At 42.5% G+C, this 14,751-nt stretch overlaps 1 protein-coding gene across 1 annotated transcript in view; it reads right to left on the bottom strand.

The window, feature by feature from the left end:
* Positions 1–14,148, bottom strand: part of LOC121580997 (cadherin-2) — a 98,537-nt gene extending 84,389 nt beyond the window's left edge. Inside the window, exons 1-2 of the mRNA XM_041896274.2 lie at positions 13,887–14,148; positions 11,329–11,440 (exon numbers count right to left, since the gene is read on the bottom strand). Coding sequence (XP_041752208.2) covers positions 11,329–11,440; positions 13,887–13,943 — 169 coding nt within the window. The 5' untranslated portion in view covers positions 13,944–14,148. The remainder of the gene's footprint in view (positions 1–11,328; positions 11,441–13,886) is intronic.
* Between the last annotated feature and the right edge of the window lie 603 nt (positions 14,149–14,751).

The raw sequence follows: 14,751 nt of genomic DNA, 5'->3' as shown, positions 1-14,751 counted from the left end.
ATTACACAACAGTTGTAGTCCTGATCACCGACAACGATGAGACAGCCTATAGGGAGGAGGTCAGAGACCTGGCCGTGTGGTGCCAGGATAACAACATTTCCCTTAACGTGATCAAGACAACGGAGATGATTGTGGACTACAGGGGGAAAAAAAGGACTGAGCATGCCCCTATTCTCATCTGCGGGGTTGTAGTGGAACAGGTTGAGAGCTTCAAGTTCCTTGGTGTCCACATCACCAACAAACTATCATGGTCCAAACACACCAAGAGGGCACTACAAAGCCTATTCCCCCTCAGGAGACTGAAAAGATGTGGCATGGGTCCTCAGATCCTCAAAGAGTTCTACAGCTGCACCATCGAGAGCATCCTGACTGGTTGCTCGGCCTCCGATCGCAAGGCACTACAGAGGGTAGTGCGTATGGCCCAGTACATCACTGGAGCCAAGCTTCCTGCCATCCAGAACCTCTATACCAGGCGTTGTCAGAGGAAGGCCCTAAAAATCGTCAAAGACTCCAGCCACCCTAGTCATGGACTGTTCTCTCTGCTACCGCACGGCAGGCGGTACCAGAGCGCCAAGTCTAGGTCCAAAAGGCTTCTTAACAGCTTCTACCCCCAAGCCAAAAAGACTCCTGAACAGCTAATCATGGCTACCCGGACTATTTGCATTGTCTCCCCACCCCACCCCCTCTTTTACACTGCTGCTACTCTCTGTTTATTATCTATGCATAGTCACTTTAACTCTACCCACATGTACATATTAACTTGATTACCTCGACTAACCTGTGCCCCCGCACATTGACTCTGTACCGGTACCCCTTGTATATAGCCTCCCTACTGTTATTTTATTTTAGTGCTGCTAAATAATTTTTCATTTTTATTCTAAACTTATCTATTTCTTTACTTAACACTTATTTTTCTTAAAACTGCATTGTTGGTTAAGGGCTTGTAAGTAAGCATTTCACTGTAAGGTCTACACATGTTGTAATCTGCGCATGTGGCAAATAAAATGTGATTTGATTTGATTTATTGACACATGTTTAATCCATCAATCATTGTAGATGAAAGGGAGGAGACAGGTTAAAGAAGGATTTTTAAGCCTTAAGACAATTGACTACATGTCAGCTTTCTATAGCCAGTATTCCATTAACCAGCAGCTCAAAGACCCAGGCCATACTACCATCGCCAGCCATACTGCCCATTTTACCTGCTGATTTCATCAGATGAGTAATTTCCATCAAACAGGAAACGAACATGACATGAATGTTAAAACGTCCTTTCTATAGGAACACTCACTGGTGGTAGCTTAGCTGTGGTGGTGACTAGTGATGAGTATAGAGAGGGGAGTAGATATACAGGCCATGTTTGGTCTTTTCTCTCCACTCAGGGACTCAGTATCAGCCAGTCCTAAACAAATAGTCCCCTGCTTTAGACAAGGTCACGAGAGGCCCCGACAGTGGGAAACCTCCTAAGCCTGATGCAGCTTTACATTCACAAACAAAAAGCAAAAATCCTTGCTTTCCACATTATCGGATAGAGAGGAGAGAGGAGAGAGGAGACCTCATATAAATAATTGTCCTCCCTCTCTTTCCCCTCCGCTGCTCTGCTAACCAACGCTGTCCAGATACACCTGAACGATTCTATTGAAAACTGATGGAGCGTTCGCTAAGGCCAACCAATAGCTAATCTCTGATCTGCATCACCTAACAAAACATTACGTCTTCACATTTCAACAATGACCTGTGTATTGTGGAGGAATTGCCATTATAGAGAATACCCAAGCAGAACTGAATGTGTTTTGGGCCGAGAAACTTTTAACTTTGTTATTTATTCCATGAAATTTGCGTGTGAATGCTGCTGTTCTCTATGATCTTCTCAGGGTGTGTATTCTGGTAATCAATTACTGAAATGAATCACCTTCAGAGACAGTGAGGTGGGCTGAAACGTCTTACACCCTACCCCTTCTCCTACTGTCTCCACTCTCCACGGGGTCAACTGCAGCAAGAACAAAGTGATCGTATTACTGTTACCTAATACTGTATACTGATAGGGTTACAGTCATATTCACAACTGTCCTCTTGCCAAACTTGGAGGAAGGAAACTGCCCCAGCTCTACAGAGAGAGCCTAGTATAACTACGCTCACTAATAGCTTTTCTAAATGAGGATAGGTCCATGCATATTACAATGAGGCAGCTAGATTATTTCTGACATAACAAGGAAGGATTTTCTATTACAATGAGCATTAACACTGAGGTATGGTTGAGGAGAATGACTGCTACAAGATTCACTGTCTCCATTCATTATTTAGGGCCTAAGGGTGCAATTAAAAATGTAATGAAATGCACAGGAGGCAGGCATTCTCACAGAAAGACAAAAATAGAAAGGTGTCATGCATTAGGCTCCACACTACACCTCATGTGGCTAGGAGCTTCTTGAAAAGCCCGTTTCCCTACTTCCTGGTAAAAACAATATTCACAAGCAGCATGGTGAAAGTGGAGTTAGAAAACATGAGGGGGGGCTTAACACTCCCTCCACACCATGGGAGCTTTGTCTTTCAAAACATGCCACAGGAGACTTTCATTAGCGACTGGCGCATTCATTAGCATCATCCCACACCACTGAGCTACTGAGCCCCATGCAGCTCCAGCTCCAGGCCAGCACATTACAATGACACAGAAGTGCAGCGTCTCTCTCCCTGTCAGGGAAGCTCTCTCTCCATAGAGGTTGGAGGGCTGGGGGAGGGGTAAAGGAGGGCTAAGAAAGAGGAGAGAAGAGAAGAGGAGGTGAGGGAGGGTAAAGAGAGAGGAGAGGAGAGAGGAAGGTGGGGAGGGGTGAAGGGGGGCAGACAAATGGGAACCTGATTACCCCTGGTCACGGCCCATCCACAAGCCAACTGAGAGGCAAAATTATCACCTGGAGGATCAAACTGGAGGTTGGGCTGTGGAGCAGGTTTAGGAAGGCCCAGTAAAAGCTATTTCTTTCTTTTCCATCCACCCCTCTTTTACTCTCTCTCTCTATTTCCCTCTTCCCCTTCTCTCTCCTTTTCCCTCTCTCTTTTTTTATCTCTCTCATTCCTTCTCGCCCTCCCCCTCCATCTCTCTTCTGACTCACATTCTCGGCTGACTGTGACTTCTAGGCACACACTGTGAAATCCAACGCCACTGGAGCTGTTTTCTGGTTCAGATGACCTCAAGGCCCCAAGCCCTTGGATGGCACATTGGTGGTATATTCCTGTTTTATTATCGTCTGTCTCAGCCCTGTTCAGAGGTGCTATTGGTGGCTGTCACTATAGTAATTGTGTGATGTTTGTTTGTGTGGCAGCATTTTCACTTTGGGACTGATTCCTCACAAATACAGTGGGGGAAAAAGTATTTAGTCAGCCACCAATTGTGCAAGTTCTCCCACTTAAAAAGATGAGAGAGGCCTGTAAATTTCATCATAGGTCCACGTCAACTATCACAGACAAAATGAGAAAAATCCAGAAAATCACATTGTAGGATTTTTAATGAATTTATTTGCAAATTATGGTGGAAAATAAGTATTTGGTCAATAACAAAAGTTTCTCAATACTTTGTTATATACCCTTTCTGGCAATGACACAGGTCAAACGTTTTCTGTAAGTCTTCACATGGTTTTCCACACACTGTTGCTGGTATTTTGGCCCATTCCTCCATGCAGATCTCCTCTAGAGCAGTGATGTTTTGGGGCTGCCGCTGGGCAACACGGACTTTCAACTCCCTCCAAAGATTTTCTATGGGGTTGAGATCTGGAGACTGGCTAGGCCACTCCAGGACCTTGAAATGCTTCTTACGAAGCCACTCTTTCGTTGCCAGGGCGGTGTGTTTGGGATCATTGTCATGCTGAAAGACCCAGCCACGTTTCATCTTCAATGCCCTTGCTGATGGAAGGAGGTTTTCACTAAAAATCTCACGATACATGGCCCCATTCATTCTTTCCTTTACAGGGATCAGTCGTCCTGGTCCCTTTGCAGAAAAACAGCCCCAAAGCATGATGTTTCCACCCCCATGCTTCACAGTACGTATGGTGTTCTTTGGATGCAACTCAGCATTCTTTGTCCTCCAAACACGACGAGTTTAGTTTTTACCAAAAAGTTATATTTTGGTTTCATCTGACCATATGACATTCTCCCAATCCTCTTCTGGATCATCCAAATGCACTCTAGCAAACTTCAGACGGGCCTCGACATGTACTGGCTTAAGCAGGGGGACACATCTGGCACTGCAGGATTTGAGTCCCTGGCGGCGTAGTGTGTTACTGATGGTAGGCTTTGTTACTTTGGACCCAGCTCTCTGCAGGTCATTCTCTAGGTCCCCCCGTGTGGTTCTGGGATTTTTGCTCACCGTTCTTGTGATCATTTTGACCCCACGGGGTGAGATCTTGCGTGGAGCCCCAGATCGAGGGAGATTATCAGTGGTCTTGTATGTCTTCCATTTCCTAATAATTGCTCCCACAGTTGATTTCTTCAAACCAAGCTGCTTACCTATTGCAGATTCAGTCTTCCCAGCCTGGTGCAGGTCTACAATTTTGTTTCTGGTGTCCTTTGACAGCTCTTTGGTCTTGGCCATAGTGGAGTTTGGAGTGTGACTGTTTGAGGTTGTGGACAGGTGTCTTTTATACTGATAACAAGTTCAAACAGGTGCCATTAATACAGGTAACGAGTGGAGGACAGAGGAGCCTCTTAAAGAAGAAGTTACAGGTCTGTGAGAGCCAGAAATCTTGCTTGTTTGTAGGTGACCAAATACTTATTTTCCACCATAATTTGCAAATAAATTCATTACAAATCCTACAATGTGATTTTCTGGAATTTTTTTCCTCAATGTGTCTGTCATAGTTGACGTGTACCTATGACGGAAATTACAGGCCTCTCTCACCTTTTTAAGTGGGAGAACTTGCACAATTGGTGGCTGACTAAATACTTTTTTCCCCCACTGTAAGACATATTTTCTATTATACATTGTAATTACAGTTTCCATTCATGTTGCGGTTGGGTCCATTATAATGCTAAAAATGTAATATTACATATATTTTCCTTGTTTTTATGATTTATATGTTTTAGAAGCAGATTTAAATGAAACAGATAAATGACTAGTTAGATCCAGCAAGCTATGCTTTTCAATGTTGGATTTCCAACAGAGCAGTTGATGTACAAACACAACACTGATACTAAAGCTGTGTTAAATGGAAATGACAACCATTGAGAAAACAGCATGGCCACTGACCACTTCTTTCCTTTATGTTTCTGCCATGTACTTGCACGCTTTATGCATTTCCTTGAAGCTATGTTTAAGGAAAACATGGCAGAAATAATGACAACATCATTATTTACTTGCATAATCATTATTGCCTACATCAGCAAATAGCACACAACATATAAAAGATTTGACCATTTGATTCGCATGCCACTTGGGTTACCATACATTACCAGTCAAACGTTTGGACACACCTACTCATTCAAAGGATTTTCATTATTTTGACAATTTTCTACATTGTAGAATAATGGTGAAGACATCAAAACTATGAAATAACACATATGGAATGATGTAGTAACCAAAAAACTAGCCCCCCTTTGCCTTGATGACAGCTTTGCACACTCTTGGCATTCTCTCAACCAGCTTCATGAGGTAGTCACCTGGAATGCATTTCAATTAACAGGTGTGCCTTGTAAAAAGTTAAGTTAATTTGTGGAATTTATTTCCTTCTTAATGCGTTTGAGCCAATCAGTCGTGTTGTGACAACGTAGGAGTGGTATACGGAAGACAACCCTATTTGGTAAAAGACCAAGTCCATATTATGGCAAGAACAGCTCAAATAAGCAAATAGAAATTACAGTCCATCATTACTTTAAGAGAACTTGCAGTCGCAAAAACCATCAAGCGCTATGATGAAACTGGCTCTCATGAGGAACGCCACAGGAAAGGAAGACCCAGAGTTACCTCTGCTACAGAGGATGAGTTAATTACAGTTAACTGCACCTCAGATTGCAGCCCAAATAAATGCTTCACAGAGTTCAAGTAACAGACACATCTCAACATCAACTGTTCAGAGGAGACTGCGTGAATCAGGTCTTCATGGTCGAATTGCTGCAAAGAAACCATTACTAAAGGACACCAATAAGAAGAAGAGACGTGCTTGGGCCAAGAAAAACGAGCAATGGACATTAGACCAGTGGAAATCTGTCATTTAGTCTGATGAGTCCAAATTTGAGATTTTTGGTCCAACCGCCTTGTAGGTGAACGGATGATCTCCGCATGTGTGGTTCCCACCGTGTAGCATGGAGGAGGAGGTGTGATGGTGTGGGGGTGCTTTGCTGGTGACACTTAACCAGCATGGCTACCACAGCATTCTGCAGTGATATGCCATCCCATCTGCTTTGCGCTTAGTGGGACAATCATTTGTTTTTCAACAGGAAATGACCCAACACAACTCCAGGCTGTGTCAGGGCTATTTGACCAAGAAGAAGAGTGATGGAGTGCTGCATCAGATGACCTGGCCTCCACAATCACCCGACATCAACCGAATTGAGATGGTTTGGGATGGGTTGGACCGCAGATTGAAGGAAAAGCAGCCATATGTGGGAACTCCTTTAAGACCGTTGGAAAAGCATTCCAGGTGAAGCTGGTTGACAGAATGCCAAGAGTGTGCAAAGCTGTCATCAAGGCAAAGGATGGCTACTTTGAAGAATCTTAAATATAAAATACATTTAGATTTATTTAACATTTTTTTGGTTACTACATGATTCCATATGTGTTATTTCATAGTTTTGATGTCTTCACTATTATTATACAATGTAGAAATAGTAAAAATAAAGAAAAAGCCTGGAATGAGTTGGTGTGTCCAAACTGACTGGTACTGTATGTGTAAAAAAATTGAATAAAATACAGAAACATAGAAACAACACATAAATATGTGCTGAGGCACAAGCACCATGTCCATTCAATAACTGCTTTGCAAAGTGCATCCAATGTGATCACTTTTAGAATTACAACTGCCATGTTTCCATTTCAAAACGAAGAGAGAAGTTTGGTATTTCATTTCCTATTCAGAATGAAGAAAAATTGCAGTGGGTGTCCGTCTTTCAAACTTTCCATGACTTATGCAAGTGTATGCATTTTTCATAAAGGGTACTGTATAAAGTAATCTAATTTCCAAATGGTTCAACATTTTTCTAATTCTTTCAATTCAGAGCTCAAAAAATATTTCTAAAGGCAAATAAAGTTGCAGAGACATCACAGGAACACTTGCCCCAGTGTTTATGCATTGGAATTTCAGCAAAACTGTGCTAAGATTTTTTTTTTAAGAATTGTGCTCTGTTCTTCAAAAAAAGGCCTGTGTAAGCAAATGATTAGAAACAAGGCTAAATTGATTCAGATTGAGATTTCATTGGCTTACAAGCCAAACAACATGGGGTTTTGGGCCCACATAACAGCAATGCTAATTGTTGAAGTACAGTTGAAGTCGGAAGTTTACATACACTTAGGTTGGAGTCATTAAAACTAGTTTTTCAACCACTCTACAAATGTATTGTTAACAAACTATAGTTTTGGCAAGTCTGTTAAGTATCTACTTTCTGCATGACACAAGTAATTTTTCCAACAATTATTTACAGACAGATTATTTCACTTATAATTCACTGTATCACATTTCCAGTGGGTCAGAAGTTTACATACACTAAGTTGACTGTGCCTTTAAACAGCTTGGAAAATTCAAAAAAATGATGTCATGGCTTTAGAAGCTTCTGATAGGCTAATTGACATAATTTGAGTCAATTGGAGATGTACCTGTGGATGTATTTCAAGGCCTACCTTCAAATACAGTGCCTCTTTGCTTGACATCATGGGAAAATCAAAAGAAATCAGCCAAGACCACAGAAAAAGAATTGTAGACCTCCACAAGTCTGGTTCATCCTTGGGAGCAATTTCCAAACGCCTGAAGGTACCACGTTCATCTGTACAAACAATAGTACGCAAGTATAAACACAATGGGACCACGCAGCCGTCATACCGCTCAGGAAGGAGACACGTTCTGTCTCCTAGAGATTAACGTACTTTGGTGCGAAAAGTGCAAATCAGTCCCAGAACAACAGCAAAGGACCTTGTGAAGATGCTGGAGGAAACAGGTACAAAAGTATCTATATCCACAGTAAAACGAGAACTATATCGACATACCCTGAAAGGCCGCTCAGCAAGGAAGAAGCCACTGCTCCAAAACCGCCATTAATAAGCCAGACTACGGTTTGCAACTGCACATGGGGACAAAGATCCTACTTTTTGGAAAAATGTCCTCTGGTCTGATGAAACAAAAATAGAACTGTTTGGCAATAATGACCATCGTTATGTTTGGAGGAAAAAGGGGGTGCTTGCTAGCCGAAGAACACCATCCCAACCGTGAAGCACGGGGGTGGCAGCATCATGCTGTGGGGGTGCTTTGCTGCAGGAGGGACTGGTGCACTTCACAAAATAGATGGCATCATGAGGAAGGAAAATTATGTGGATATATTGAAGCAACATCTCAAGATATCAGTCAGGAAGCAAAAGCTTGGTCACAAATGGGTCTTCCAAATGGACAATGACCCCAAGCATACTTCCAAAGTTGTGGCAAAATGGCTTAAGGACAACAAAGTCAATGTATTGGAGTGGCCATCACAAAGCCCTGACCTCAATCCTATAGAATATTTGTGGGCAGAACTGATAAAGCATGTGCGAGCAAGGAGGCCTACAAACCTGACTCAGTTACACCAGCTCTGTCAGGAGGAATGGGCCAAAATTCACCCAACTTATTGTGGGAAGCTTGTGAAAGGCTACCCGAAACGTTTGACCCAAGTTAAACAATTTAAAGGCAATGCTACCAAATACTAATTGAGTGTATGTAAACTTCTGACCCACTGGGAATGTGATGAAATAAATAAAAGCTGAAATAAATCATTCTCTCTACTATTATTCTGACATTTCACATTCTTAAAATAAAGTGGTGACCCTAACTGACCTAAGACAGGGAATTTTTACTAGGATTAAATGTCAGGAATTGTGAAAAACGGAGTTTAAATGTATTTGGCTAAGGTGTATGCAAACTTCCGACTTCAACTGTATGTTTGATGCTTGTTGTCACCCCCCACCGCACTCAACATCTTACATGTGTTGAGCGAAACAACAGTATAGACATGGGCAGGAGCACACACACACCCACACACACAGAAACACTGAAGAATGGCGCCGGAGGGGATGGCTGCCATTTTACAAGCTATTTTGTTTTTGTTTTTCTCTCGCATTGTTTGTAACTTATTTTGTACATAATGTTGCTGCTACCGTCTCTTATGACCGAAAAGAGCTTCTGGGTAAAAGAACAGCGATTACTCACCTCGAACTGGACGAAGATTTTTATTTAATTAGTCCTACCAACGGGACATTAAAAACTGTAGTATCTTATGTTTCACAGAGTCGGGGCTGAATGACGACATGGATAATATACAGTTGGCTGGGTTTTCCGTGTATCGGCAGGAGAGAACAGCTACGTCTGTTAAGACGAGGGGTGGTGGTGTGTGTCTATTTGTCAATAACAGCTGGTGCGTGATGTCTAATATTAAAGATGTCTCGAGGTATTGAGTACCTCATGATAAACTGTAGACCACACTATCTACCAAGAGAGTTTTCATCTATATTTTTCATAGCTGTCTATTTACCACCACAAACCAGTGCTGGCACTAAGACCGTACTCAACGAGCTGTATAAGGTCATAAGCAAACAAGAAAATGCTGATTCAGAAGTGGCGCTCCTAGTGGCCAGGGACTTTAATGCAGGCAAACTTAAATCCGTTCTTCCTAATTTCTACCTGCATGTCACATGCGCATCCAGAGAAAATAAAACTCCAGACCACCTTTACTCCACACACAGAGACGCATACAAAGTTCTCCCTCGTCCTCCATTTGGCAAATCTGACCATAATTCTGTCCTCCTGAGTCCTGCTTACGAGTAAAAACTAAAGCAGGAAGTACCAGTGACTCACTCAATACGGAAGTAGTCAGATGACGCGGATGCTATGCTACAGGACTGTTTTGCTAACACAGACTGGAATATGTTCCGGGATTTATCCAATGGCATTGAGGAGTATACCACCTCAGTCACCAGCTTCATCAATAAGTGCATCGATGACATCGTCCCAACAGTGACCGTACATACATATCTCAAACATAAGCCATTGTTACAGGCAACATCCGCACCGAGCTAAAGGCAAGAGCTGCCGCTTTCAAGGAGCGGGACACTAATCCGGACGCTTACAAGAAATCCCGCTATGCCCTTAGACTAACCATCAAACAGGCAAAGCGTCAATGAGGGACTAAGATTGAATACTACACCGGCTCTGACGCTCGTCGTCGGGCCGAACACGCCCCCATTCACATCGACGGGGCTGTAGTGGAGCGGGTTGAGAGTTTCAAGTTTCTTGGTGTCCATATCACCAACAAACTATCATGGTCCAAACACACCAAGACAGTCGTGAAGAGTGCACAACAACACCTTTTCCCCCTCAGGAGACTGAAAGGATTTGGCATGGGTCCCCAGATCCTCAAAAAGTTATACTGCTGCACCATCGAGAGCATCCTGACCGGTTGCATCACCCCCTTGTATGGCAACTGCTCGGCATCCGACAGTAAGGCACTACAGAGGGTAGTGTGTACGGACCAGTACATCACTGGGGCCAAGCTTCCTGCCATCCAGGACCTATATACTAGGCGGTGTCAGAGGAAGGCCCAAAAAATTGTCAAAGACCCCAGTAACCCAAGTCATAGACTGTTCTCTGCTACTGCACGGCAAGTGGTACCGGAGTGCCAAGTCTAGGTCCAAAAGGCTCCTTAACAGCTTCTACCCCCAAGCCATAAGACCGCTGAAAAATTAATCAAATTGCCACCCGGACTATTTACATTGAGCTCCTCCCTCCCCTTTTGTTTTTACACTTCTGCTACTAACTGATTATTATCTATGCATAGTCACTTCACCCCTATGTACAAATTACCTCGACTAACCTGTACCCCCGCACATTGACTCGGTACCGGTACCACCTGTATATAGCATCGGTATTGTTATTTTATTGTTTTATATTTATTTTTTTACTTTAGTTTATTTAGTAAATATTTTCTTAAGTCTATTTCTTGAACTGCATTGTTGGTTAAGGCCATGTAAGTAAGCATTTCACGGTAAGGTCTACACCTGTTGTATTCGGCGCATGTGACAAATACAATTTGATTTGAAGTGTGAACAAACATACTACAAACAGCCAGCGAAGAGCAACATTGAAAGAATTTATCCAATCCAGCACTTACCATTGAAAAGGGGCTGTCCCTTCTCTGCACTCTCTGGCACCGCCGCGACATACACATCTTCAGAGAAGCCGGGCCAGCACAGAGGAGGGGTGCCCCTGCCCTCCGTTGCGATCTGCGGGGATAGGACCGGAGGGTGGGAGGGGGAGAGAATGAGTCAAAGTTACCCCCCTCCAAAATGCACTTCTCTGTCTACCCCCCGAAAAGTCTTGGTCACATTCTGAACCCTCCACCACAGTACAAAAGCATCTGTTGTTTTTATAGCGGGGACTGCAATTAGGATAATGAGGCCAAAAGGGTTAAGCATTAGCCAAGGAGCATGGCTAGGCAAGAACAGGCCCCATTTGTCTCTGTGAGGAGAGAGAGGGAGGCCCAGGCTCAGGCAGCGGTTATGTCTGACCCCTTATCATACTCTGCTCTGTTTAACAAGACACTTTAAAATTCAGGAACAGTGAAACTAGGCTACAACTCCTAACACACTGTTTCTACTAAACTGTAGGGGTGAAAGTCGCTGTGTGTGAATTCCTGTGTCTACTCAAACATAACACTACATCATCATCATCATCGCTCCCTTTTTCTCCTCCCCCTGTCTCTCGCTCTCTCCACCCTGCCCCGCTCTATCTCTGATTTAATAAAAACAGTAATGTTGTTTCAGATACATTATATTTCTGCCATTGTTAGAATAATAAATGATCACCTGACAAATTATTTATCTCCATCTTCTTTCCAAAAAGAAACAAATATTAATGGACACAAATTCAATTGAACACAAATTCGGTTTTAGATAGATATAGAGTTTGACACTTATCTCATCAAGTGTGAGTAGGCCTAGTCTATAACAAAATAACACATAATGTATTAATAGCCTACCACATAATGGGCAACACATTTATAAAAAATTAAAATTAAAACATCCCCAAAAAATAATAAGTAGGCCTAAGCTATTCAGAGTTGAGTTGAAATAGATTCACTGATTGTGTACAAGCATGTGCAAATCCGATCAGACATATCGGGTGGGCATCAGCACGACCCCAATTTCCCAAATACACTTAATCCTATTTCTTTAGAAAGACCGGACCTCAAAAGAATGTGAAAGGAGAAGAGTTCCGCAGAAAAAAAAGCATTGTGGGTATCCGTGCCACTTGCCATTAATCAGCGGAATTTGACTGGAGGATTACGGGGGAAGTGTAGTGCTGCCTTTCTGACACTCATTTGGTAGAGCATGGGGCTTGCAACGCCAGGGTTGTGGGTTCGTTTCCCACGGGGGCCAGTATGAAAAAATGTATGCACTCACTAACTGTAAGTCGCTCTGGATAAGAGCGTCTGCTAAATTACTAAAATGTAAAAATGTACATTATCAGGCATAGCACACAACGATGCATATAACAGCATAGTTCACACACTAGTTCTTCGACTCAAAGTATGATATCTCGTTTTGGGGGGGAAATAAATAGGCCTATATTTGATTAGACGGTCTCTCATATCAGAGCTTAATAATTTAAATATTTTGTCCATTTAAATAAAAAGTTCATTAATTATTATGTTATAAGTCAAGTAAGTAAGTTAGGACTAAATTACTAATTAAAACAAATAATTGCGAAGAAAACAGAATATGCAGAATTAGCTATAAAATATGATAAGTAGCCTACAAAACTAGACTAGGCTACACTGATACTTTAAATTCTGCCTGGGCACAATAAGCAGCTGATGTAAAGGCGATTTTTGGAACGGAAATCAAACATTAACTCAGCATTGTCCCTGGCAGAGTTTGTGGATTCCACTAACCTGGTCTAGATACGATAAGTGCACCGGTGTGTGTAGCTGTTGTTTGCACTGATAGCCTATTTACAAGACGGAATGGGCCATTGCCCCGAGGCTCATTCCGTGTGGGTTAGGAATAATTAATGGTAGGTTTTTGTAACCCCGCGGTCCGGGGGAATTATTCAAGTAGCTGGCCTGCTTCAATAGACTGCAACTTTGTAACCATATCATGTCCGCTCGTGAAAAGGTTACACATGTATTCAACAAATATGCACGTATAGGCCATTATCATCTCAGCAAGTTCAACAAAAAAGACTTCAAGAAGAAACATTGTATTGCTTGAGCCCCGTATGGACTGAATCAACGTATACCCTAATAGATAATACTATGTTTAATAGATTATGTGGTTTAGATTTATTTTAATGAAGTTACTCGTGATACACTGTAGCCAACACAAAAATATATTTTGAACAAGTGTAGCTTTTTCCATCCTTCAAATAGAGCCTAGCGGTTTCGGCTACAATAAAGCAGGGTTGATCTTCACGAAACATCAATCTACTACATATTGTCATTAGTTGTTGACGCATCACATATGCAAGTTCCCAATACTGGATGCATTATATCTAGCATCCATGCAAAACATGCCCATGTAGCCTTTTTCCATCGTGGAGAGGCAAGCTATAATGGACAAGCGGGCACGTTACCCGACATATCACAGAAGAAGCATCGTCACAGAAAACAAGCACTAGTCCTAGAACTGCCCTGTTCAACTCAACAAAACCGTTCCGAAGACACATTACCTGCAAAGCAGCCAAGAGCGTGAGCAGAAGCAGTCCCCTGCCCTCGTATAAGTACATGGGTATGCCGGTTGTAATGTATTTCCCCTTGCAATCCGTGATAAATATCCGTAGGCTATGTCTGCTGCAATTTGGATGTAGTGATGAAATCAAACGTTCCCTTCTTACAACAAAGGCGGCAGCGGCAGCATCAGCATGTAGCCTAGCAGCCTCCCCTATCCACTCTGCGCTCCGATCTGAGATCACCTCTTGGTACTGAGGCTGCTGCTCCCTCCCATGCATGCAGTCCCTCCAACAGAACAGAAAAGACGCTGTCGCTGTGCCAGGACAGGATCTCTCATTGTCTCACCCTACTGGTCATTTCGCCAATTTCACTAAACACATTTTGGCTCCTTGAGACTCACTCCTTCCACTCGAAACTCCTTCTCCTTTCTACATGGAACTCTATTCCACATCAAGTAACTGATGCAAGCAGTAAAATTAGATTTAAAAAAACAGATAAATTACACCTTATGGAACAGCGGGGACTGTGAAGCAACACAAACATAGGCACAGACACATGCATACACCCGATAACATACACACTATACACAAGTACACATTGATTTTGTACTGTAGATATGTGGTAGAGGTGGAGTAGGGACCTGAGGGCACACAGTGTGTTGTGAAATCTGTGAATGTATTGTAATGTTTTAAAAATTGTATAAACTGCCTTGGCAGCAGCTAATGAAAATTCATAATAAATACAAATACAAATACTACTAAACAACTATTAATTTAGAACCACAGAGAATTGCAAAAAAAACAGGAGCTGCTTCCACTATGCCAGCACCATTTCAACTTCAACATTTCAACATCATCTAATCAC

The sequence above is a fragment of the Coregonus clupeaformis genome, chromosome 14 (assembly GCF_020615455.1).
Source record: "Coregonus clupeaformis isolate EN_2021a chromosome 14, ASM2061545v1, whole genome shotgun sequence".
In the NCBI taxonomy this organism is placed as follows: Eukaryota; Metazoa; Chordata; class Actinopteri; order Salmoniformes; family Salmonidae; genus Coregonus; species Coregonus clupeaformis.
The sequence above is the reverse complement of the archived record's forward strand: the minus strand, read 5'-3'. Positions and strand labels throughout refer to the sequence as shown.